General features: G+C 39.7%; 1 protein-coding gene across 3 annotated transcripts in view; it reads right to left on the minus strand.

Moving 5' to 3' along the window:
• Window positions 1-24,611, minus strand: part of SLC10A7 (solute carrier family 10 member 7) — a 141,458-nt gene that overhangs the window by 41,337 nt on the left and 75,510 nt on the right. For all 3 annotated transcript variants that reach the window (XR_005701074.2, XM_040065448.2, XM_058420774.1), the window contains one exon: window positions 6,991-7,026. Coding sequence is in view for 2 of the 3 variants with exons in the window: in XM_040065448.2 (XP_039921382.1) it covers window positions 6,991-7,026 (36 nt within the window). In the remaining variant the exon portion in view is untranslated. The remainder of the gene's footprint in view (window positions 1-6,990; window positions 7,027-24,611) is intronic.

The raw sequence follows: 24,611 nt of genomic DNA on the forward strand, positions 1-24,611 counted from the left end.
AAACGAATCTTTCTTCAGTGGCAAACAGACCTGCTGTAAGAACTGGCATAAAAACATCAGAAAATCAGCCGATATATAGCTGAAAAAACCTCACCCCTATCTGATTGGAATGACAGATAAAATGCACCACTTAATGAAAAATAAATCAAAAATTTCATGCCACCATGTTGTTTACGCTTATTTAGGAACATTTTTAAATTTTTTTGATACTGTGAAGAGATTGTTACACACCATTACGGAAAAAAAGCATTTCAGGTAAAGGTTTAGTAATAAGCCAGCCCTGCTTTAATGGACTCACTTTTCAAGAAAAGACCCTGAAAATTCTCAATTGAGGAAAGACACTTTTTACTTGAATAATCTGAGTGATTTCAGCAGGGTAACTCAGATAAGCAGAAAGATAATTCCAGGTAAATCTTTCCAAACAATTCTGTCACCATGCAGTACTTCAATCCTGACCTGCAGCATTCTTGCTAATTTAGTCCTGACCTTTCTTCTCAAGAGACTGCCTGTTTTAAAAAAAAACCCAACAAATAATTTAGTGGGTTTCTTTATGAGTTTGTGGTAGAAACACTGGCTTAGCCTTAATTAAAAGGTTATATTTAACTGGATATAGTAAAAAAAAACAAAGAGCAAAACCCAACCTTCCTTGCTCAAAACCAAAACAATTCCATCTCCCAGCCTAGACTGTCTCCACAAGCCAGATGTTCCATTCTCATCTTTCTGGCTGACCAGGCAGGTATCACAGTGGATGTTCCCATGTCTACACTGCCAGGGGCTCAGAAGAAACACATCCTCCCAGTCCCACCAAATTACAGCCCAGTGACACACGTGCTGCACACATTGCGTCCACTTCGGAGCAGGCTGTCCTTTGGGGGCGGCTTTTACTCTCCCTGAGCACTCCTGCAATTACTGCTTCCTCGGGTTGTGTCTTTGTGCTCTTCACACACCATCACCCAGCTTCAGCCTCACCAGCACAGAGGAGGAAATGAGGCAGGGGTGAAAAGAGGGCAGAACTGATGGGGAGGGGCACTACAGCCTGCTCTTTTACACAAGATATTCAATTTTTAGCTTTTCTTTTCCACATTCAGGTGAAAAGGTCTGGCTACTCTGACACCCTCTTTAAATTTTGCATTCAGTGCTGTATTGTCACTGCTTCTGGTTGCTCTCAAGCAGCCCAGATCCAGCTGCCTCAGAGGCCTGTGTGGAACACCCCATGCCCTAATCCCTTTACATCCTGTTGTGGATGGCGGGCCCTTTACAGAAAGGCCACGGAATGCAAGGCACTTTTGGAAAAGGTGTGGATGGGATCCGGTTTAGTGATGAGGGGCAATGAACAAGAGTTACCAGCTGAACAATGCCCTCCCTTGCTTGGGACTCTTTGCAGAGCCATGACCCAGTCGTTGCAGCATGGTACAGTAGAGCAGAGGAATAACCAGGTCTCCCTCAGTAAGCCAGAAGTGGAAAAGCTGTGATGGGAACTGCCATGGGCAGTAATGATGCTGAGGCTCTGGGAAGCAGGGAGCACTCGGAAGAGCGCTGACGTGCTCCTGTGAGCTCTGCAGTGCCCAGCTCCAGATTTCAGGTAGGAGGTCGAAAGAGGTCATTCCTACACAGCATCCAAGCAGAGCTGACAGGTCACTGGGTGTCCTTCCCACCGCCCTGCTTTACAGGCACATACAGCATTTGGACACCTCGGGAAGGAGTGTGAGAGATGCCAGCTCCCAGCCACTGGCCAAGAGCCATTGATCAGTACTGAAATAATCCACCTGGAACGGGTGGAAGGGAAGGGAGGGCATGCCACTGAGAATGGAGTTTCTAAATAACGTGTTTAAATTTAACAATAATGTCAAAACCTGCAGATTGTCTCTTCCCTCAGAAAGGGGCGAAGGCACGACAGAGATTGCGTCCAATGCTTCGGCAGTCATGTATTTTAACAAAGAGATCTTCCGCTATTATTCTTAAAAATTAAACTTAAGTCCCCAGTTCTGCTAAATAACTGGATATATTTCGCAAATTCTTACATATTCTATATGCTTGTGTGACTGTGGGAGTTGATTTGGCACAAATGAAAATGTATCTATTTGTCTACATATACCCTCCAGTTCTGTTGTCAAATAAAATAAAATAAAAATAAAAAAAAAAATCAAAGTTTCACATTCAGAAGTATGGAAAAACAAAAGCTGACAATCTTGACTTTTTTTTTTTTTTAATTTTTTTTTTTTATTTCCTGGCTTGAGCAATGAGACTGTATATCTTGGGTTTCCCTTGTTAAAGTGATCACAGATGCCTAATCCCCCTTGGGTTCCCCTATGACACATTAAAAAATACCAAGCCAATCCAAACACACCTGTGGATTTTAAAGCCTTTTATAGAGCTTTAAAAATAACCATAGGTATTCTTCATCTGAAATACACCAGAGCTACTCTTCCACATAACTGTGCCTCAATGATCTGGAGGGTTAATGTACAGAAACAAGATCAAGTTTACAACCCAGAAACCCCCAAATGGGAATTAGATTAATACCCTTGGAGAGCTGGGATTTAAGGACTAGCATCCAAAAATTCTGCTGCAAACAAGGGGCTGACTAGCTGGAAAGACACAGATTAGTCAATACAGGGTAGTTAAGCACCATGAATATTATTTATCCATGAAAAAGAAAACTGTGAGGTACCAGAAGAAATAAATCCGTCGAGATAGGGGATACTGGAGACATTGCACGAGGCTTGGATAAGCCCTTGGTGAAGCAAATTGCACAACTGTGCAGGATTTGTATTACCTGGGCTGAAGGAGGAATTAAACTGGAGCACGTGCACAAAACGCTTCAGATTAAGGGATTTGTTTTATGAATTTAATGATTAGAAATGCATGGCTTGTTTAGCCTAGCTGACCGAAGGCTGGCAAAGAGAAAGTCAGAGCCAGGGTGATAAATTTCAGAGAAGAGCTATCCAGATGTACAACACTGGCAACAAAGACAAAGGGATTACACATCTTTAACCAGCATTTGCTGGAAATTAGTTTTCTATTTATCAGAGACGCAAGTTTCTAGTACTGCAAGGGTGGAGGGAGAGCAAAAATCCTTATTTTTAGGTTGGATCATGCTCAGTTCTGAGGTGAATTGCACAGCATGGAAAAGAGGTGGATTGTGTGAGTCAGGATGGGATTCTCCTGGTAGCCTGGTTCTATAATCCTATTAAAGATGTGTGGTTAACTTCTGCTCATGTTGAAGCAGGTTGTGCACTTGAAAGGCTCCCCTAATTTCATATAGATGAAAATCTCAAGAGCAATTAACATGTAGAAAAGCGCCTAGAAAAATTGACAGTGTTTTGTGTGTGAGTCAGGAACAAGAAGGGTCCCTATTCTCTGTTCTGTTACTTGTTTTTCAATTTAAATAACAAAGCCATAAAAGTGAATGTGAAAAAAAGCAATAAAATGATTAAGTAAATATTTCACAGCAGTCATTAAGAAGTTCTAGTTAATTGTAAGAGTTTGGATAAGATCAGAGAATTTTGTTTTTCCAATGATTAAAGAAGAAAGGAAACGGTGAGGTAAATAACCAGGTAGAAATAGAGATGCACTTTAAATCTTCCACATGAATGAGCTGATCTGTTAATAGCTAATGCACTGTGCCTCTCACCCTCCCTTCCTTCCCACTGTAATCAGCCTTTTGTCACATACCACTGAAATCCATTAGCTGCAACTTCCTTATCAACTTCCAAGGCTTTCCAGCTACTAAGATATTTGCATATTTAACGATTCATTTGACTGGTATCAACTCTCATTTACCAAGTGCTTGAGAAGAAAATCAAGGCATAGTGTGTGGAAGTTCTGTTTAAAAACAAAAAAGTACTGACAGCTGCTTTCAATAAACAGATTTATCTGAATTAATAGGATTGGAGTAGACTCGGTAAAAAATCTGAGAAGCACCAACAACTTTTGGACCCATATTTTAATGTAAAGATTGTGAGTATAAGTTAAAGCTCTTCAGCATTTAAATCAGCTTCTAATTTCACTTGCTTTATTTATTTCACTTTTCTCTGCTCTACCTGCACCAAATTTCCTTCACTTGTCTACTCCTGAATTATTTCAGCAGTGCTACTTTCTAGTACTTATGACATCACCACTACAAATCCAACATAAAAATTCAGAAATCAAGAACAGGAGCAAGCTGATGAGGCCTTGGGAAGATTCTGTTTTGACACAAATGTCACGGTAGTTTTATTGGCAAAAGAGCTAATGGGGGAGTAATGCCTGACAGTCATACCGAGGGTTTGCCATGTGTATCTTTAAAAATACACATGGATTTTGTACTGGGTCTCTAACATGCCACATTAACTGCTTCTGAAGCACGTGAAGTACATAAAAATGTAGAATACTGACTCACCTCTAATATTTTTTGACGGCTTTCAATAGAAGTACATAGATTCACACACTTTAGACTTTTGCTACCTTGATAACTAACCTTGGAGAAAACAAAACTTATTCTTCTGCTTTAAAAATGCTCACGATCGATCCGTTACTCTGGCCTCAGCTAAGTGTGCAAAGTGACAAGGGGGAGATGGACAGCCTCACTCTCTGAATGCTTTGGTACACAGCCTCCTCATCGTTGTTAATGAGGCATTGCAGAATGCTGCAAAGAGATATCAAACAGCATAACCTCCTGCTAACTTGAAACCGATTTAACTTGCTTTGTTTCTGCTCACCACATCGATGAACTCCAGTTATATACAGTTTATGGGACATTGGCCCTCTGTGACACCTTTGCTGGGAATATGGCAAATTAACTGTTAATAACAAGGGTTAACGTGAGGATGATGATATTGCTGATTAACGTATCTGGGAAGGAAGATTCAGTATCTTCTTATTCGGCAGAATGTTAATCAGAGGTGTCTGTGACAAACTCGGATAGTCTTTATAAAGTTTAGCTAAGCATCCTCATACAGTCCAGTAATGACAGGCATAGTATTTAAGGCTTCATTAAATTAATCCAAACCTCTTAGAATGTTAACTTTGAGTAAGCTCTACACCAGAAGTTTCACAGCAGAAATATACTTTTCAGAAATGTAACTGACTTCCTCCTCAACACCATTCATTTAAGATGATAAATTATTTGCATTAAATGCATTATTTATTATAGCTTCAACATGCCTTTATCAATGTTGTTTAGCCAATTTAAACTTACATTACTGGGCAATTGTGACTAAAAAGGCAGCTCAGAACATTATATTCTCTGGTGCAGGTAGGACAAAATATAAACAATAACTGCTACCTCAGGTTAAGCTGTATAACAAGCTAATAGACAACAATGTATTTTATTTCTGGCAGCACTAAAGGTATTTTATGCACTGTACACAGGGAGAATAACACATATGAACACTAATGCAACAGAGCATTCAGACTATCACAGCACAACTCTGTGGAAGAGTTAATGCTCACAGAGTAACAGAATTAGGAACTAAAATTCATTGATGATGTTGACTTGAAATGTCCATGAATCACATTCAGCAGCTCAGCTCAGTTATTGTAGAGGTAAATGGAAGTTTTATTTTGAAACTTGAAAATTCCACCCAACAATTAATTTGAATGTTACACACTCCTCCTACAAATATTTCCAGGGCTGGTGGGAAGAACAGAGACACGATTTGTCTTCCTGTTCTTGCACACATGAAATTTTACCACCTCTTCTGAGAAGTAACAGTGAAAACTGCAATTTATGGGGCAGACTACCTTGTTATCTGCCTATAAAGATACCAAAGCAAAGAACTTTATCTTGCTTGAAAAGATATGCACACCTTTCCTTAATGTTTCAGTTTCTGCAGAAAATACCCCTTTTTTACTATTCAGTACAGCAAACTCAGTGAGGTAAAGCATGGTAAAAGCTGCCAGTGAGCAAAAGTAAAAAGAGCTGAAGTTTCACTTACAAACAAGGGCACAGGTCTGGGAATAAATACCTGTGGAAGAAACACTTTCTATATACTAGAGGGAGGAGGATTGGGAAACAGCGAGGCAGACCGTCCTGAATCAACATATCCACTGCAAGAATAACAAAACACCCATCTGTTTTTAAAGAAAAAACCTACAGTAAGTCCATGGTCCCAGGAAATCTTTGCTGGTGTGTACCAATATATACAATACAGTCAAAGCAGTTTGTGTGTAAACACAGCTACATCAGTGACTTACAATTTGTTCTAGTAAAATAAAAATCTTCCCACACAGTTACTCTGAGGAAGTAGTTGATGTTACAGCCACCTTCACAGTACTATTTATCCCAGTTTATACTGCTGTATTTGTATACAGTCCCTATGTTTAGGCATCCCTGCTATAAACAGTGCACCCCTTACATGCCATGTACAAATAGTTTCAGACCAACTTCTCACTTCCCCCCCTCTCCAGTGTGCTGGCTCATGTACAAAGCCATCAGTAAGACAAACGTAAAAGAAAATATATGTCTTCCTTGAAATCCTAGAAGCGCTTCAGCCTGTATTCCCTGCTCTTCACAAAGCCACAGGCCTCAGCAATCTGCACCACATCACAAGGTTTTTGCCAGCAAATCCTCAAGCACCAAGACTTCCTGTCTGACAAGGGATTTACTAAATAGTAAATCTGAATAGTGCTTTTCCAGTTGTTCCCATCCACTTCAGATCAGTACAATCCCATCCAGCTCCTGCAAGTGAAGGTTTCCAAGAGCTCCCCTGAGTTATCTCCTTACCTGGCAAGTGTGGGTATTTTGCCCAGCCTGACTAACAGCATATGATTTTACACTTCTGTAAGAGCAACAGCTTTTGGTCATCTTAGAATAAAGTGTAGGTGGTGTTTACAGTCACTACGATACATTGTGATGGCATTCCTGGGAGACAGATGATTTCAAATATTGACCAGAAAAATCTTCACTATTTATGCATTGTGAAAACCATCCAAACTTGGATCTTAAATATAATGTCTAATAGGTGCAAGATTACCCAGTAAAAGATATAGTAATATAATGATACTTACAAAAAGCAAAAGCAGAAGTGGAGTTATAACAATGCCCTGGAAGAAACAAACAAAAACAATCTGTTAGTCAGGGAGGCAGAATAACCTTTTTTCTTACCTTAGTACATGGAAACACACAGACATCATTTAACATCACAGAAATTAAGTAACAGGCTCAACTCTGCTCTTCACTGAGAATGTTCTTTAACATTTATACAACAATCATTTTATAAACTATAATCAGTACCAAGTACCTTTTCTTACCTTTTTGCACCTAAGCCCCTCTGTTCTAAAAGATGTGATATATAGAAACATGGATCATCTATTTTTTTTTTAAATCCCACATACTAAAGCTCTCCCCTCGGTGTGCTGTATCTTAACTTCACTAAGCAGCTCCTCCTTAGGGGGAGACTTGATCAAGTCCCATGCCACCCAGTCCCAGGTCCTCTCCTGAGCAAAAGCTGCATCAACTGTGATGAATTAGGTGTCGTGACTATGTAATGTAAGCAGATATTCCCCAAGGAAATGAGCTGAGATCTCAAAACTCATTTCACTTGATTAGACTTCATGTCTCACTGGTAGAAGGCAAGTCTTTCATCTAATTTAATCACACAGGACCACCTCGGCTTTCCACATCCCCCAGGCAGATGCAAGCAAAAAGATTTGTTGTCTTCAACTGACAAGGAACAGGTTTAAAGCTGATGATTGGACAAAATAGAGGATTTTAAGCTTCATGAAAGCAAATCTTAGAATGAGTTGTTTGGGTTGGGAGTTAACATGACATGCATCACTTTCATAGCTGCAAATAGCAATTCCCCATCACCCTTCCATCTGACTTCAATATTTTATTATTGCTCAATAAAACGATTCCATCTTTTAATGCAGGCTAATTCATGGAGTTGGCTCAGAACTTCTCTAGGCCAGGACTATTCTTCATCCAGATAGGTCACAAGAATGGCCAGTTTTCAGCTATTCACAAACTTTATTTTTAAAGGACAAAGGCCCAAAACACGCTCACATTTAGCTAAAAGGGTGCTTAATTTATATTTTATTTAGCTACAACTGAAAAACAATGGAACAAAAAAAACCCCAAACAGTTGTCTCCTACTTTTCACTTAACCTTAAGTAACATGGCTTTACTTCAATCTCTTGGAAGAAAATATAAAGAAAACCCTTAAACAGCAAGTTTGTATTTGCTTTCTGGGTCCACAAAAAAATCACAGATCCAGATGGACTGTCAGCTACAGAGAGTTCCTATTATGTTCCTAAAACAAAATGCAACAAATAAATGCCACAAATTATAGCGGACAGGAAGGATCAGGGAGGCAACAGTTAAGCTGTGCAACTTGAAGGCTCTGCAGAATTTAAAAACATATTTCAAAATAAATAATACATGCCATATCTGACTGCCCCACAGCCCAGCTATCCATAATAATTTATCTTTTTGCAAATGTCACAATTGAGATAGATCATAAAAGACTAAAAAGAGAAGTAGAAGCAGTAAGAATTGCTTCAGGGAGTCACTCACTATTTACAGGAGGTCTGACCAAAATGCAGAAAACAGATATGAAGAAATATAGGTGTTCATGTACAGCAGCTGGAGAGGAAGAAATAAAAGTTGAGGAAGGGAGGAGGCATCAAGGGCTGAACTGACACTTGCACACAGCAGAGTCTATGGGGAAGAACTGACTGCAAGAGCTGTGTAATGTAGGGACAACACAGTCACTTCATCAGAGGGACCAAACTTCGGCTTTTAGGGACGACTGCTCAGAGCACATGAGCCAGACTCTGCCCTTCTTCCCTTTTCCCCACTGCCTGCACTGCACACTACCAGACAAATACTACCAGACATTTCCAAGTGCCTGAGTGTTCCCTTAGCCTCCTCTAATTTTGGGATGGCAGAGCACCACTGCAGCAGGGTTCCACCTTCAGGATTTCGCACAAGAGAGGAGCATGGATGGAGAGGAGATGGTGCTCCAAAAGCATCCCGTACTGCAACTGAGCACTGAGTGTAGGGAGAAGAGAGCACACTGCCAGCTTGAGAGCACAGCCAGCTCTCCTCTGAACCTGAATGAACTCAAAAGAAGCAGAGGTAAAAAATCAAACCAAAGCAACCTTTATCTTGTTGATAAATCAAGATGGTGTCCTTCCCTCTTGGGATGGGAGCTGGGATAAATCAAGATGGTGTCCTTCCCCCTTGGGATGGGAGCTGGGACTTGCTACTTAATGGCTTTAGAAGCTTGCCCATAGGAACACAGTGGGCAACAGGCACTGCTAACTCAAAGCATTTCCCAGAAAAGCAAACTGCACCTCTGTGACAGTAACACTTCTTGCAATTCTGCAAGTGGAGAGCAGGAAAATCCTCCTACACATCATAAAGAGATTCCTGACTGAGCATGCTGCAAATCTAGCATTCAAAAGGTCCATTTTAGCCATTTGTTATTAAATTTTGCTATTAAACCTGGTGATTTTAATAATCAGAAGTAGGTTTCCTGTTGCCTCACCACAGAAAGGATTTACAAGGTTGAACTTTTCCATTTGCAACACACACAATCCCCTAGGAAGCTAAACAATTACCTGACAGAACAGACAAGTTCATATTAAAAAAATAGATGCTGTTGCTGAATCAGAGTAATTTGATGTTAATGTTTTATTTTGATAAGGAGTGCCAGTTTGAAAAACCACAGGGATTACATCAAAACCAAAGGGGTTTTTTTCTTCAGTCAGTAGTGCAGTGGTGGCAGTGATGGTTTACAGGTGCAAGCAAAGCACGATTTATAAAGGGAGGGGAACTCTGTTACCCAACCAACCGATGGAATTGCTAAAGAACAAACTTTGAGGATGTAAAGCCGAAAACACTGATGTGCTTTTATGTGCTGAAGCCCTTCTCTTCGTGTTCCTGCCCCAGATACAAAGAAGGGCTCACCAACCACGGTGTATCTGTCTAACAAAAGGCATTACCTCTCCCTGCACACAGCACCTTGCTTTGACACATTACCTCTTCGTTAGGAGCACGCTCCACAATCTGCTCGTGAGCATTACGTGATGCATCTCAGTCCATACCCACTAAAGAGTAACAAATGGGGCACTCCCAGTCTAAAGCCTACTGACAGAAAATACAGGGGACAATTTACATTTTGAAGGTAAAGCCCAAAGTCTGGTTCACTAAGAATAAAGAAAATGTGGAAGAAAACAGTTACTCCAGAGACCAGCTCACGCCCCTACAGAAGCTTCACGAAGATGACAATTTTCTGACACTGGTACTGTAGCTGCTAAGATTACAACTGTCTGAGAAGCACAAAGGAAGCTAAAAATTAAGATGACCATTTCTAAGTCCATTGAACACTGAGACTATCAGAGAGGAAAAAGGAACTAAATTCGACGCTTTTTCCTGCCTTGCTCTCCAGGCAAGTGCTGTCAAACACATAGTGTATGGAGATAAACAGATTGTAGGTTAGCACTTCCAGCAAAAGCTGAGCATCTGCCCTTGAGAATGCAAGGCCATTACACAGTTTTAGCATCTTCAAAGTTCGGGGGGAGTGTTAGGCTTCCCGACTGCTGCCCACAATGGAGTCAAAGTTGTAAAGTGACTGCCGTTTGCTGTCTGCAGAAAAACTTTCAAGAAATCCATTTACACCTCTGATGTGAAAGACTGACTGAATATATTTCAATGATTTTAGTGGAAAGGGCAGGAAAAAAAATCTCAGCCTGCCATGAGACACTGACACAACCTAGGAGTCTGAAGAGGCAGATATTTGGAAATATCTCTCTACAGTAAAGATCATGAAACCGATTTTATTTAAGAGAGTTTAAATATAGGTTTGTATGTGCAAGCATGTACATGAACATACATATTAACAAGGATGCACTTGGAGATCCGTTTGATTGTTGTTTGCTTTGATTAGATAAAGTTGCTAAGAGGTTTTCTATAGGTTTCATCGTTGCTGTCGAGCAGGTATTAAGAGGTGTTTATCCTCCATAAGAATATCTAAAATCAATACATGGAATTGGCTGCCAAATCAGACAGGGAAGGGAAGTCACCTAATGAATTTGAAACTACTGTGGCAAATCATTAAGAATGAAATTATGCAAATAGGAAGAGAGAGGTGGGCACAGATCCAGAGGGACACATGGTAGGAGACAAGTAGGGATTATTGTAATGAGGCATGAAATACATGTGAAGTTTCCTTCGTTTTCTTTACCCACAAATTTCCCATGCAATTTTTCATCATTCTTACAGGTCATCAGCAAGACAAGCATGTGGCAACTGCTAGTGAGAAAAACCTTAACCAAAGTCACGTCTAAGGAACCAGGGCTAGAAAAGAAAAAAAGGGTTTTGTAATAAAGGTCTAATACACAAATGCCTATTTTCTGAACTCAATTACCTACTCGTGCTTAATGCTACAGAGGTTCCTGAATGCTTCATTAGAGCAGGACACAAAAGAAGGAGAAGTGTAAGAAATGTTATGTAAAAACTTACTGGGCAGCATCTCCACGCTACTGATTGGTAAAGTGTGAGAAAAAAGCTTAGGAACACTGGATAGCTTCATCAGAAGACAAGCATAAGTGAGAAACAAAACTCAGTTGTCTTCTGTGTATGGCAGTATTTCTCAAATGACTTTATATCCAGAGCTGCTGGCACTTTTTGGAAAAGAAAGCTCAACCAAAAAAAGATTAGCTCAGTTGGTAGGAGTATGGAGTCAATAACATCAAAAAACCCAGCCTGCACACCTCACCACCCAACAAACAAACGTTCCAAACACAAACCTGTAGTTTTTATGATTACAGTGAGAGAGAAACTTTATGTCAAAATATGTATTATTTCTATTTCTTATGCATTTTTTTCCTTGATTTTGTGCTTGGAAGTGTGTTTAAAATTTTTTTCCCTTATTTTTAACAAGTTTGCAGGAAACTTTATAACGTTTCACATTTTAAAAAGAGAATCCTGACTCTAGAAAAGTGCTTCTAGGTCTGAATTAGGCATGTTTGTGAGCAACAGCGTAGCTAGTATCAAAGTTCTGACAGAATGTTCTAGAAAGAAAGAAAGGAAAGAAAGGAAAGAAAGGAAAGAAAGGAAAGAAAGGAAAGAAAAGAAAGAAAAGAAAGAAAAGAAAGAAAAGAAAGAAAAGAAAGAAAAGAAAGAAAAGAAAGAAAAGAAAGAAAAGAAAGAAAGAAGGCACTCCTAAAGATGGAAAAGTTGATTGTTCGGTATTCTCACTAACATGACAGATTGTAAAGACCACAGCAGAACTCAGAGCCAGCTCTTGGTCTATTCAAATCAAGGAGCACAAGAATTCCACTACCCTCACTGCTCAGACTGGTCACAGCTCCACGGTTCCACTCCACAGCATCACCCCTGAGTAAACACACTGTTTGTTACCTGTGATACCACATTACTCATCATCTTGAATAAACTGATTTAAAGTGTACTCCCATGGCAGACTGCTTTGCAGTAAACTTAACTTTAGATATCATATGCAGAATGATTCCTTCTGCTAAAGCACAGCTTTCACATACCAAAATCCTCAGAAATTAGCTGCCTTCTCCCTTTTTTCACCTGTCCCCATATAGCTTCAGAACTGTGCAGAACCTCTTGACAGACACCACAGATCAAGATAAAACCCCCTATGCTAAATATACATGCTTGGTTCCAAACCAGAAGAGCAAAACCTACTAAAAGTCAGGCTGGGACCAAGTTCCTGTGAAACCACAAATAGGCACTGAATGCAGAAAGGGCATAACAGAAAGGGGCTGGATAACAAGTGCAGAGGCAACTGTGAATTTTACCTGTCTCAGTTTTTAAATCATTTGAGCATGAAGATTTCAACTCTTCAACTGAAATTATTCCAAAAACATTTCAGTGCCTTAGTATTTGGATCCAGTGGCTGCAGGAGCTTCACTGAGAGATTATCTTTCTATGGGTTCTTTAAACTGCTTTAAATATTTTTGTAAGCATGGCTATACAAGCTATGCTGTTCATTTGGCTTACTTAAAGATGGCAGCAGAGATAACAAATTTCTGTTGATTGAGACATTAAAATTAATTTTCACAATAAAACAGGTTTCCTTCCTGTTTCTAACTTTGTCCCCATGCAAATGACAAATGTTTGGTTTTATCTCTTGCAGTCTCACAGATTCAATTACAGCTTTCTCATAGTCTTGTAATTTCAGTCATTTCTCCAAGATGCAACTTGTGTCCCTGTGTTGCTCCCCTATGGACACCACCGAAGCTCCTGGTGTCAGATAATTACTTGCCTTTTGTTTTCCAATTCAATTATTTTAAAAATAATTTCAAGTGTAAAACTCCTACTATATACATTCCTTTTCTGTCAGCTACTTTAATGACATTGTTGGTTCTGAGAAGGCTTATACAACTGCAATTATTCAAAATAAAATATGTAATTTAGCTCTTTATGTCTTGTTCTATATGAAATGACTGTTCTGAAAGCTGGGGAGAACAAAGGCTTATGAACTGATGTGTTTCAGGATGCTGAATATACCCATTCTCCCCATACTAAATAATAGGAAAATCTGAAAAGATATTGAAAATAGTACGAAATTCACACATTTTTGGTAAAATGATAAACATTGTACCCCACCAAGATAACAAATTACAATACAAAATCTAAAATACAATTCTATGCAACCCTAATTCAGCTACAATTATAAATAAACACTACAACAGTAGCTGTAACTCATCCAATTAGGCCAATATTAGATTTTAACAACAAAACCATGAAATTAGAAGCACTACGTCAAAATGGCTTTCGATTTATCAGAGGGGGCAAAATAAACCAGATTTCATATCAGCTACAAGATTATACAGAGGGCTTTGTGAGTTGTTCCAGACATTGTTCCACCTTTGTTCTGTTGTATTAATCTAGTGCCCCCAATTGTGGGAACGGACATTAATTTAAAAAAAAGGTGATGTTGAAAAGCTTACCAGCATCAGAGCATCAGATAACAGTAGAAATCAAAAGCATTTCCAGTATTTATTAATAATTACTATTTGCCAATGTTCCTCTTGCCTACATTTTATACAAGTGTCAAAAAAATTGAATCAAAAGGAACATGAGCAGCCAGAGTTCAGTTCTTTCGACAAAACAGATGAGAGAAACAAGAAATACCGTGATCTGAACTACCAGCAGTAATACTACCACACTTGTCACAGATAAAGTGTAAAGAATAAAACCAAAAGGAGAGAGCATTTTTTTTCAGTAAGGTTAAGGGGTGAGCTTCTGGTATTCGATTGAGCGTTAAACCAAGAATAAGAAAAGAGTATTTTAAAAAGATAAAACTAGAGACAAGCCCAGTTTGCCTGGCTTTCCCAGCAGAGGGCATCTTAAACACATTAGAAATTTGTTTCCTACGCAGCGACAGAATAGCTCAGAACACAGTGGTAATGACCCTGAAGTTCCAAAGCAGCTATGAAAACTTCTTGTTGCTTTGCAGGTGATACAGGAGCAACACCTGGAATTTTGCACAAGATACAACACAAGTCGCAAGCACAGCTGGAAATGACCACTTCCATCAAACACCCTGAAACCATCAGTCAGGTGGGAGCTGGCTGGCAGGCCGTGGAACAGCTTCTCCAACAGGTGGGATCCTGGGTGCTGCTCCTGGCCACGCTTCCCAAGTGCTGCAGCCTCCACAGCTCTGTGGTGACCGAGGAGATTCCAGTGGGCTCATGTTTCTGGAACAGGAGCAAGCCATATCCACCAAACTTGTAACACCTTCCTCTAACTTTTTCTTGCCTTTCTCTTGTGTAATGCATCTAACTCAGCTGTCTTGTTGCCATCCCCAGTTGAGTTCAAGGATGCTGTCGAGCCTGCTGGAGCTACATTTTTCTCTTCCCATTTCTTCTTCAGTTGCTGACTGTCATTCCTGGCCACAAAACTTTCTGCCTCTCCTTTACCATCCACCTCAATGGAGCCTTTTAAAACTTCATCCTATGCAAATATTTTTCCTAATTCCAGCTGATGAAACCATTGTCTGTTCCTATTCAATCCAATTTCTCATGGGGTGTCAGCAGAGAACAAGATCACTAAGGTGTGTCAGGACAGGTGTTTATACACTGGCATTAAGTGAACGTGGGTTAGAGGAGCCACAAAAGTGAGAAAGGAAGTTTTCAATCACACCCTTACTCTTTTCAGAGTGACTCCCTTGTCTTTACAAAAACCACTTGGACACAGTCCTCTAATTTCTACCACTGCAAGCAGAGCATAACCTCAGTGGGACTGAGGAGGAAAGGCACAGAGCTTGTAGGATTAGGGTGTCCAGCTGTAAGCACAGCCCTTCCTTGAAAAGGGCTTTAAGATACAATAAGGATATAATAAAGCTAATTACGTGTGTTGGGGTGTACTGCAAGCGCAAGGTATATTAGTGCAGTGTTAAGGATGTGCCACAGTTTCTCCTCTGTTTCGTACATAGAAAATAAAAACGCAGTAGCAGTAACAAATACGCTTCAAGAGAAAAGGTAATTTTGGAGCAAATTTTAAAGTATTTTTTTCTTGAAGAAGAAAGTTGAAAAGAATCTAAATTTCCCCTGTGTTATTTCCATGCCAAGTGACAGGCAACTCTTAATTTAAGTTACTAACAAGCCATTCCCAGCAAAGCGTGCCAGCCTCTGCTCCCACAAAGCCATGTGGCACTAGGACAGGATGGCACTAGATGGTGCTGTGGGACCTTCCAGGGAAAACAATCACCTCATAAAACAGAAGTTACTGTATTGTTCAATTAGCCAGAGAGTTGATGCTGTATTTTGAGACTGAAGAGTACCAAGTCCCAAAAAAAGAAACCAGAGCCACAGAAACGGAAGGAAGACACTAAGTACACATTCTGCTTTGACTGGCACTGCTGTTTGGAGTAGCTAAGTGCCATTCCTCCACTGGAAAACTTCTTGCCTCTCCTTCCCAAAGGAAAAGGATGCTGTTTTTACGCTCTACACCAGCCTTGCTTTAACGGGTTCTAAACAGAATTGAAAGAGTCCCAAGTCACAGCTCCAACAGGCAAGGTCCCCACAAGACTATTCTATCATTCTCTGGGACTGGACCTCACCACCCTTTAACAGACACCATTTTATTCTGGTCAGTGATTAAAAAATTATTTTGACACAATAAGATTTGAATTAAGGAAACTTTGAATGAACTAATCTGTGCATTTACTTTCCTGACATGATGATCGGTTGTGTGAAAAAACAAAACAAACCAGAAGCATAAAGGAATGATTATAGAAACCTGAGAGAAAAACTATGGCAAAATCTAGAGAAATGAGCAGTTATAAGCAGTTACCAAAATTGATTCTCCTTATTTCTTTGTATAGCTTTCCATGTAATTGAAAACTATTCAAGTAGAACGGGTTCTGTATAAAGACACCAACAACAACACAAAGCAAAGCACATTTCGTTAACATAAACACTATGTTTAAATAAACTGATCTCCTTCATTCTTCTCCAAGCCAAGAACCTCAAACAGTGCAAGTATAAACACTGTAAAATCCCTCCTTGACACATGCAAGAAAATAAAAATTTTGTATAATGGGCAGGAACGCTGTGCCAATAAAAACCTGTAAGGGTTAATTATGCATCAGTAGTAGTAAAACACTTTGCATTGCAAAGGTCTCCTGGTGACCTGCTGTTCAGAAATACCACTGAAACTTACCACTAAAGTGCTGGCATAATTCTCCACCCCCCCAAAATGCGGGTTTTATCTGCAGCATCCATGAAATGAGATACCACCCCCCTCACCCCAAATCAAACCAACAGCACAGTTTGTCTCTAATGATTGTTACAAATGAGATAGGTTACATTGGCTTTATCAGGAAAACGTCTCAGCCAAAGTGCTACCTGCACTCTGTAAGGTGAGCAATGCCCTCCAAATCCCCCAGGATCCTTCAACATCATTCCCAAGTCTGCTGCAAAGTTAAGCTATCATCAATTAGTTTCAAAGCGAGCTCACTCGTACATTTCTTTTTTTTTTACCTTTAGTCTAAGTTTCCCGAACTGTTTTATTAAAATGTAAGCCAAAGCTCATTTAATCTGTTTGCACTGTTATTCTCAGGCAGGATTTCCACTCAGCACTGAGCATTTCCAAGGCCAAACCCAACCCAAATGCACAGAAGCCCATGCATAGACACAAGCCCCCCAAACCCAGCCCCCAATATGGTAATCCATATTGCCTGTGTTCTGTGCTGCCTGCCTGGCCCCAAGTCATCAATAATGAATAGAAATGTACAGCTACAGCAGTAGCCTGTGTCATGGGCTTGTCAGGGATTTTTGAAAAGGAACAAAAACACAGGTCTGCCATTTGATTGTGTCTTCTTCTGCAAACGCAGGAAGGGCAAAGCAAAGTGGTATTTAAAAAGGGGTAATGTGATTAACCCTTTTTTGTATGAAATGAAGCGTTTCCTCAGACACATAGGTTGGAAAATTATTTGTTTGCAATGCAACCAGTATTCGCCTAGGCCTGAAAATTCAACAATAATGTTGATTCTGAGCCCAGGGAGGAGAGATTTTTTCTATTTTAAAATAATGAATACATACTCAGGAGGAGTCAAATACCACAGTTTACATAAAGGGGAAAAGGATTTATTTTCTTAGGAATCCAGAAAGTTCAAATAAAATCAAATAAATCTTGTTCTTGAAGGAGAAACTTAATGCACGCAAACAAATATACACACACAGTCAGTGAAAGCAATGGCATTATTAAAAAATACGCAGATCCTCATGAGCGGGCTAGAAAACATGAAGGGGGGAGGGAAAAAAAGGTGGTACCTGTATTTATTATTTCTTTTCAGATGTTCCCAGATACATTTCTACAGACATTATGACTGTGGTCTTACAGGAGTGATTATCTCACATTTTACAAACAGAACACACCAGCTGGTACACTACCAATCCACCCCCTGGGGAAGGTGGGTGGCAGACTACAAAATGTCCACAGGACACAACACAAACTAAACTGATTGAAAACCCAGTAGTAAACCCAAATCTTTCTTGCTTTCTACATCTGCATAAATTCCAGAAAAAGTCCTGCATTAATATATGTAATGAATAGAAACATTAACATCAGTAGCAGATGAGTAGATATTCTCCACTTTGGAAGACTCAACTGAAGATGCACCCTTGTTTTCAAAAAAACCTGGAACTAGACAAATTGAGGTAATTTATGTAAGAAATGAAACTATATAAACACCAACTTCCAACCTGGCATCAAAAGCAAGACATCTCAATTCAGATTACATTGCCAGGCTTCCTTTTCTAGGAGCCAGCAACAAGAAAAAGCACACGGTTTAAACACAACTGAGGAAAATCTTCAGAAAGCAGCAATCAATAACACAATTTAACCAGCCTACTCTGCGTTCTGACCTAACGTTATCTTGTGATAACTGTTTTTAATGGCTAGAGTGGGATATTACAGTATTCAGCTGAGCTCAAGTGTGCATAAATCCCTGAACGTTCATGGGTTGAATATGTTATTAATGACTGTGAATAAGGAAAAAAGACCATAAACCACCTTTCTGTGGCAGATAATAACTGCCTCAAAATCGTAAGTACACACTCCAGCACACTAAGGTTAAAAAAAACCACAGAAATGTGATTCTGTTTAAACTAGCTGATTAAATTGAGATCATCTACTTACAAAAGACACTTTATCCTATTTAAAGAATTCCAAAATTATTTCATGGCAGATAAAGTTCCTTCTCCATTCTAATTCCAAATGCACTTTAGCATGACTACACTAAATAGCTTTCATTTTGCAAATTCTATGCAGTCAGTAAGAAGTTCTTTCCTCCTAGTGACATCTTTTGGTGGTTTTGTGAACGCTCAGATACCCCTCCTCCAGCCTACTGCCCAAACCCAGGTTTGGCGGCACAAAACTTCTGCCTTGCTTTGAATATCCCCAGGGAAGACACAGACTACTTGGAACACATTTGAAAGTGCTGAATATGCACATCTGCAACAAGAAAACGCAGGGGGGTTCTCATACGTGGTAGAATCAAAACCTCATTCTTGTTATCAATGCCATATGACCTTTGGAGCATCTTGTATTTTTTTTTTTTTTTTTTTTTTTTAGTCTATCTGTTTCAAACATGTTCTTTTTTTGGTGTGTTATTCACTAGATACAGATCTCACATTCAAGAAAAGACAAGTGCCTTTGTTCAGCATCACACTATTGCTCAAGTGACAGTGGAAAGCAAAAAAAAGTCAGGCAGAGGCATCCTAAAAAACTGCTTTAAAAAAACACAACAACAACAAACCCAAACAAGAAAACAAACAGGAAAAGAAAAAAAAATAAAAGGGGGGGGGGGGGTGTGGAAAGCAGCAAACAAAACTTGGCTTTGTACTTCCATTTCCTGTATGGGTTGTGCTGCTCCAACCCGCCATCAGAAGGAAGCTGCTTTTCCCCTGTCTGAGATGAATACTGGTTTTGCACTTAAATCATCTGCCCCAAAATGTGGCTCTTTGATTAGTAACATAACAGAATATTTCCAGAGGGGGAAAATTGTTTCTGAAAACAAAACAGTCCTAGTCCAGCAGACACTGTCTAGGCAGGGAAGGGAGCTGGTGTGTGACACTGGAACCAAAGGAAGAGAAAATATTTCCCTCACAGCCCGCACAACAAAGGCTTTTTTTGGTTTCAGCCCTAAAGAGCTCAAATGGCAAGACAGTGTTAACTTGGAAGGTGTTTCTATTTTACAGGAGGTAAAACAAGAGAATGACTAAAAGATGTTATCCAAGATTTCTACCTTCCTCTTCTCAGAGCAAGAGCCTTGAGTCTACTTTGTCCTCAGGGAACCAGAGCTCCAGAGGTGGCTCCTGTGAGACTCCTTCTCAGGCTTTGCCCCAGCTCTTCCCGAAGAACCACTGCCAAGGCTGGAAGCTCACAGTATGGGATTAGACCATTAGTGTACTTAAATTTACGAAAGCCTCAGTCTTCTGGATCCAGAATAATTCTCATTCTACAAGAATTCCCTTTAAAAAGTGGAATCCCTTGTAATCACTCAGTTAAATCACTCACACACCACACACATTCACAGAGCCTCATTTCGCTGAAGGGACAAAACAGATCCCTAAGGCCTTTGATTTTTACTGAGGTTTTCTAGGATTTTCCAACCAAGGGATTTGTTTGTGTCTATTTTGTGAGCCTAAAACTTTTTATAAATCATTTCACCTGGCGGGTGGCAGACCGGACTTCTCCACGGAAGTTGTACGACACCGAACTGAATCACTTGCTATCTATCCCTACCCTGAATATGGGAATTGCAGGGACAACAGCAAGATTTAACTCGCCCCAAGATAAATAACTGACACATTTTCAAAGCAGTTCTCAGATGCTCTGTTTGCCTCATTGATCTAACATAAATCAATGATATGCAAGCTAATAACACATTACACCTGACTGCGATCTACCACTGTGAAAATCACCAAAGCAGCTCATCACTCAGCTCGGTATTACCTGATAATAACCAATAGTTACCCATTACAGGGCAGCTTCAATACCCATAACGTGGAAGAGTTCAACAGCCTCATCTCGGAGTTGAATATTGGTTCTGCTTGAAAATGAGAAACACACTTCCTGTCTGCCTAGGTATGAAAAGTATGTTTCTTCAGAGAACAGATCCAGACCCACCAGTTTATTGTGAGCCCTTCTCATTTTAAGTGTGATTTCCATGTGAAAAAGCCACAACTTCATGGGTTGTGGGGTTTTTTTTTTGTTGTTTGTTTTTGGTTTTGTTTTTTAGGTCTTACTGTATGCTCTCACACAGGCGACAAAGCCAAAAATAACCTGTCTGGTTATTTTCAATTACACACAGCTATTTAATTTCTTTTCCAAAGCAGTTTCAGGCAACACAAATGCACGTAATACAGGTTGGCACACCATTTGCCAATGGCAATTGGCAAAAACCCATGGCACACCTTGATTTGCCAATGGGCAAAACAAGGCTCTATTACCAAAAGGCCACAACGCCATCATCCCTCATTTCTGGATCAGACAAAAAGGACATCAGGGCAAAAATCACCACCACACAGAGCAAAAATCACCACCCAGTAAGGCTGAAAGTAACAAGAACTTGGGATGGTCGTTCCCAAACTACAAGCTATCTAAAGACATACTGGTTTTGGGTTTTTTTATCCACACTGTTTTACTGAGAAGGTACACAAACTAAAGAGTTGAAAGATTCCTTTCTAGATGCCTACTAGAGTTTTACACCTACACAAAAGATAAAACTGCTGAGTTATTTTTTATATATCTTATGTAAGAGGGGGTTTTAAATGTAAATATTATACTTAAATTAGCATTTTTGGTTTGCCTACAATCAAAAGCCTTTAACATCACAAATCATGACAACGAGGTGGCCTAGCAACCTAGACAGACAGACACAGGAAGTTCAGTCAGTCAGTAATAAAAAGCTTTGGCTGTCTGGCTTCAGGGAGAAGAAAATTGCTTGGATGATCACTTCAATACTCGCCTAGGTGATGCACTATTTTATTCTTTCTGATAGCTGCAGTTTAAAAGAAGTCAAAACAGGAAAATGTACATGTAAAGGCTGAGCAAAGATGTGGACTGAAGCTTTACTTTGTTTTGTTTCAGATTCACACTTTTGATAGAGCCTAGGGAGCCAGAGAGAGAAGAAAGGAAAGTGTCCCCAGCGCCTGACAGTAACAAAAGTGAAAACAGCTGCTTGAGTTGCAGAATGGCTCCAGGAGCAAGGGGCTCTGCCGTGGCGGCAACAAACTCTGCAGTGTTAGCAGGCATCACTGCAGTGCATTGCCGGCAAAACAAAACACACTCGTCAAATCAGGGTCATAATTTAATTGCTTTGCATGATTCACTGAAAATACACTGTCATTCTACTCACCAGCAAATCTACATCTAAATTTACCCTGTGGGGTAAATGAGGGACCCAAGCCTGCCCATGCTGCTGAGCAACTTCAGCTCCTCCCAGAGAAAGGAGGCACTCTGTGCCTAGCAGGAAGGTTTGTTCTTTAACAGAGGTGTTGTCAGAGCTGAGGATTCTTACTCCATCCTTCTTCACTCTAATTCCATCTAGGCAGTAACAGTGCTAAACTACACGCTAATGAGAAGCTTTAAATTCTTCTGTCAACATGACTGACTTCTCCCTTCCCTAGTCTTCTTGAGGCTCTTCTTTTATTTTCTTTTTTGTCTTGCCTCAAAATCTTTTCCAAAAAGATTAAAACTACAACCCCTTCAAGGAGCTGACTCCCAAGTACCCAACATTTAAGCCTATACTTAGCGGGACACAGAGGCTCTCTGCATTTTTTGTCATATATATGTTTTTTCAATGACTCTTACTTAATCATGAGACCAAGAGACACCTTCCAACTCCATTACTAGTAACAACATTGAAAAAACTCCCAACATTAGCTTGTCTTCAGTCCCTCGCAACTACTGGCAACTCACTCAGACAATTGGCAAATAAATCTGCTTTGGTCATTTATCCAGCAAGCAGTGATTACCAAGATGAACATTTCCAGATTTGACAAGTAATTGCTGTATTAAATACCATAAGAGTACATTTCTCACAGGTTGATGGCCCATCCACAGAATTCTTATAATTAGCAGCAATAATCATTCTGGGTAAGTGACTATTCTCTTCCAAGGGTAATAGCATCTGCTTACATAAAGGGGTATTTTTGGCATATTCTCAAGGTCGTCTTTTCTCTGCTCTGCTGTCACAACTCTCATTATGCACAGCACCTACAGTGGTCCTGCATACTCCAGGTAATTAGCCTTTCCACTAATCAGAGAGCATCTCTCATTGCTGCAAACATACAGGACACTGATTGTTCCTTAACCCTGAGGTTCCCTTCGCTCGTTTCTCAAAGATGACTGGCTCAACACTGGGTACCTTGAACTACTCTTTCAATGCAGACTATTTAGAGCTTTCCAAATAAATAAAATAATTTCCGAGTATTTTGCTGGAAGCTGAATTTAAAGACATGAATTATGGATGTTTCAGCTAAAATGTATCCCTGATCTTTCCCTTTCCTCCTAATAGTTAAGAAAATAAAAGCTCACAATACGTTTCTCTGTGACCATCTTCACGCGCCTTTCTGCTTGAAAAATTGATCTCCTTAGATAAAAACTAATTCACACCTGTGATTTATTAAGCCGAGAAACTCGTGTTTAGAAGGAAAAAGGCTGCAGTAAGTGTCCATGCTCTGACAAATGGCAAAAAATACAGCTGATTTAACAAATGAGTGCTCAATCAATGATGCACTGAGGCACATGACAAAGGGAAGTCAAAATCCATTACATTCAAGAACCTCCTTTAAATTCCACTTCAGTGCACTGACCCTGTTGCTCAATGCTAAAGACTTTACAAGGTTTTCGGAAACATTTAGAGAAGCTTTTGTTTTTGGCATTCACTCAGCTGCACCTCACAATTAACACTGCCAGACTCCTCTCTAATCAATTATTCATTAAGATTACGAGCATATCTTTGGAGTGCCTTAACTTCACATCAGAAGTGTGCGAGGGATGAGATGATACATCCGTGTGTACTTTGCAGAATAAAAGGCAGGCTCTGAGCAGGTTTTAACGTTAAATGAGAACAAGGCTAAAAGAAGCGAAATCAACACTTTTAGTCAAAGTTGAGCTTCAGGCGAGCTGCAGGCAGTGCACAGCGTGAGAGAATTTGGCTCCAGAAAGTGCCCATGTGCTGACAGCTGAATAAGAGTTTGAAGGCTTAATGGTAAGAAATGTTCCTTACACTTTACTTACTCAGTTAACTACTCATCTTCTCCAGCTCTGACAGCTGATGACACAAACCCCACTCAATTCAAGTTTTACCAGTTGCTATACAAACATGTTTATTGTGGTTCCCATGGTTAGTATTTTTACCAGTCAAACAAACCAAAAAAAAAGCAGGAAATAATTTTCAGGATATCACTATCAAATACAATTGTGCTGAGAAATTAGGAATAGAAAAAAATCTGAAAAGCTGCTCAAACTATAGGAAAAAACCCAAATAATTTGAGCCTATTTCTACAACTATAATAACACATCTAAAACATGCAATTATCAATTTATGGTATGGTAGATCCTACTCTTTTAAACACATGTGATGGTGAGAAAGATATTTGACCCCTTAACATAATTTAAGCACAGAGGTTAGGAAGGTTCTGTATTCAAAGCCCATAAGAAATCTAACTTGGGCTCTGAAGTTAGAAGATGTAAATGGTTCTCCCCACAGCACACAGAAAAAAACCTATTAATCACAGAATCCTTTAGGTTGGAAAAGGCCTTCAAGATCCCACTTCAAGTTGAAGCTATGAAGATTTCAGTCCTTGTTTGTAACCACCTGTTCTGCCTGGGTCAGAATGAACAGCCAGATAGGACAGTAGGCAAGATGAGCCCAGAGTTGCCTAGAATTTTTGCATTTTCTAAACATCACAGCATGATTAAAGTCTAAAAAAACCCAAACAAATCACCAAAAGAAAAGACAAAAAAAAACCCCCAAAAACCCAAAAACCCCCAAAAAACATTACCAAAGACAAGCAAATGGTAGAGCCATAACTGTTCAAGCACTCACCATGCTACCAGAGCAGAATTGAGTTTTCTGAATCTGAAGTGCTATTTAATAAAATCTTGTAATCTAAGTGTAAACAAGTCTGTA

The sequence above is a fragment of the Hirundo rustica genome, chromosome 5, assembly GCF_015227805.2.
Source record: "Hirundo rustica isolate bHirRus1 chromosome 5, bHirRus1.pri.v3, whole genome shotgun sequence".
Classification (NCBI taxonomy): domain Eukaryota; kingdom Metazoa; phylum Chordata; class Aves; order Passeriformes; family Hirundinidae; genus Hirundo; species Hirundo rustica.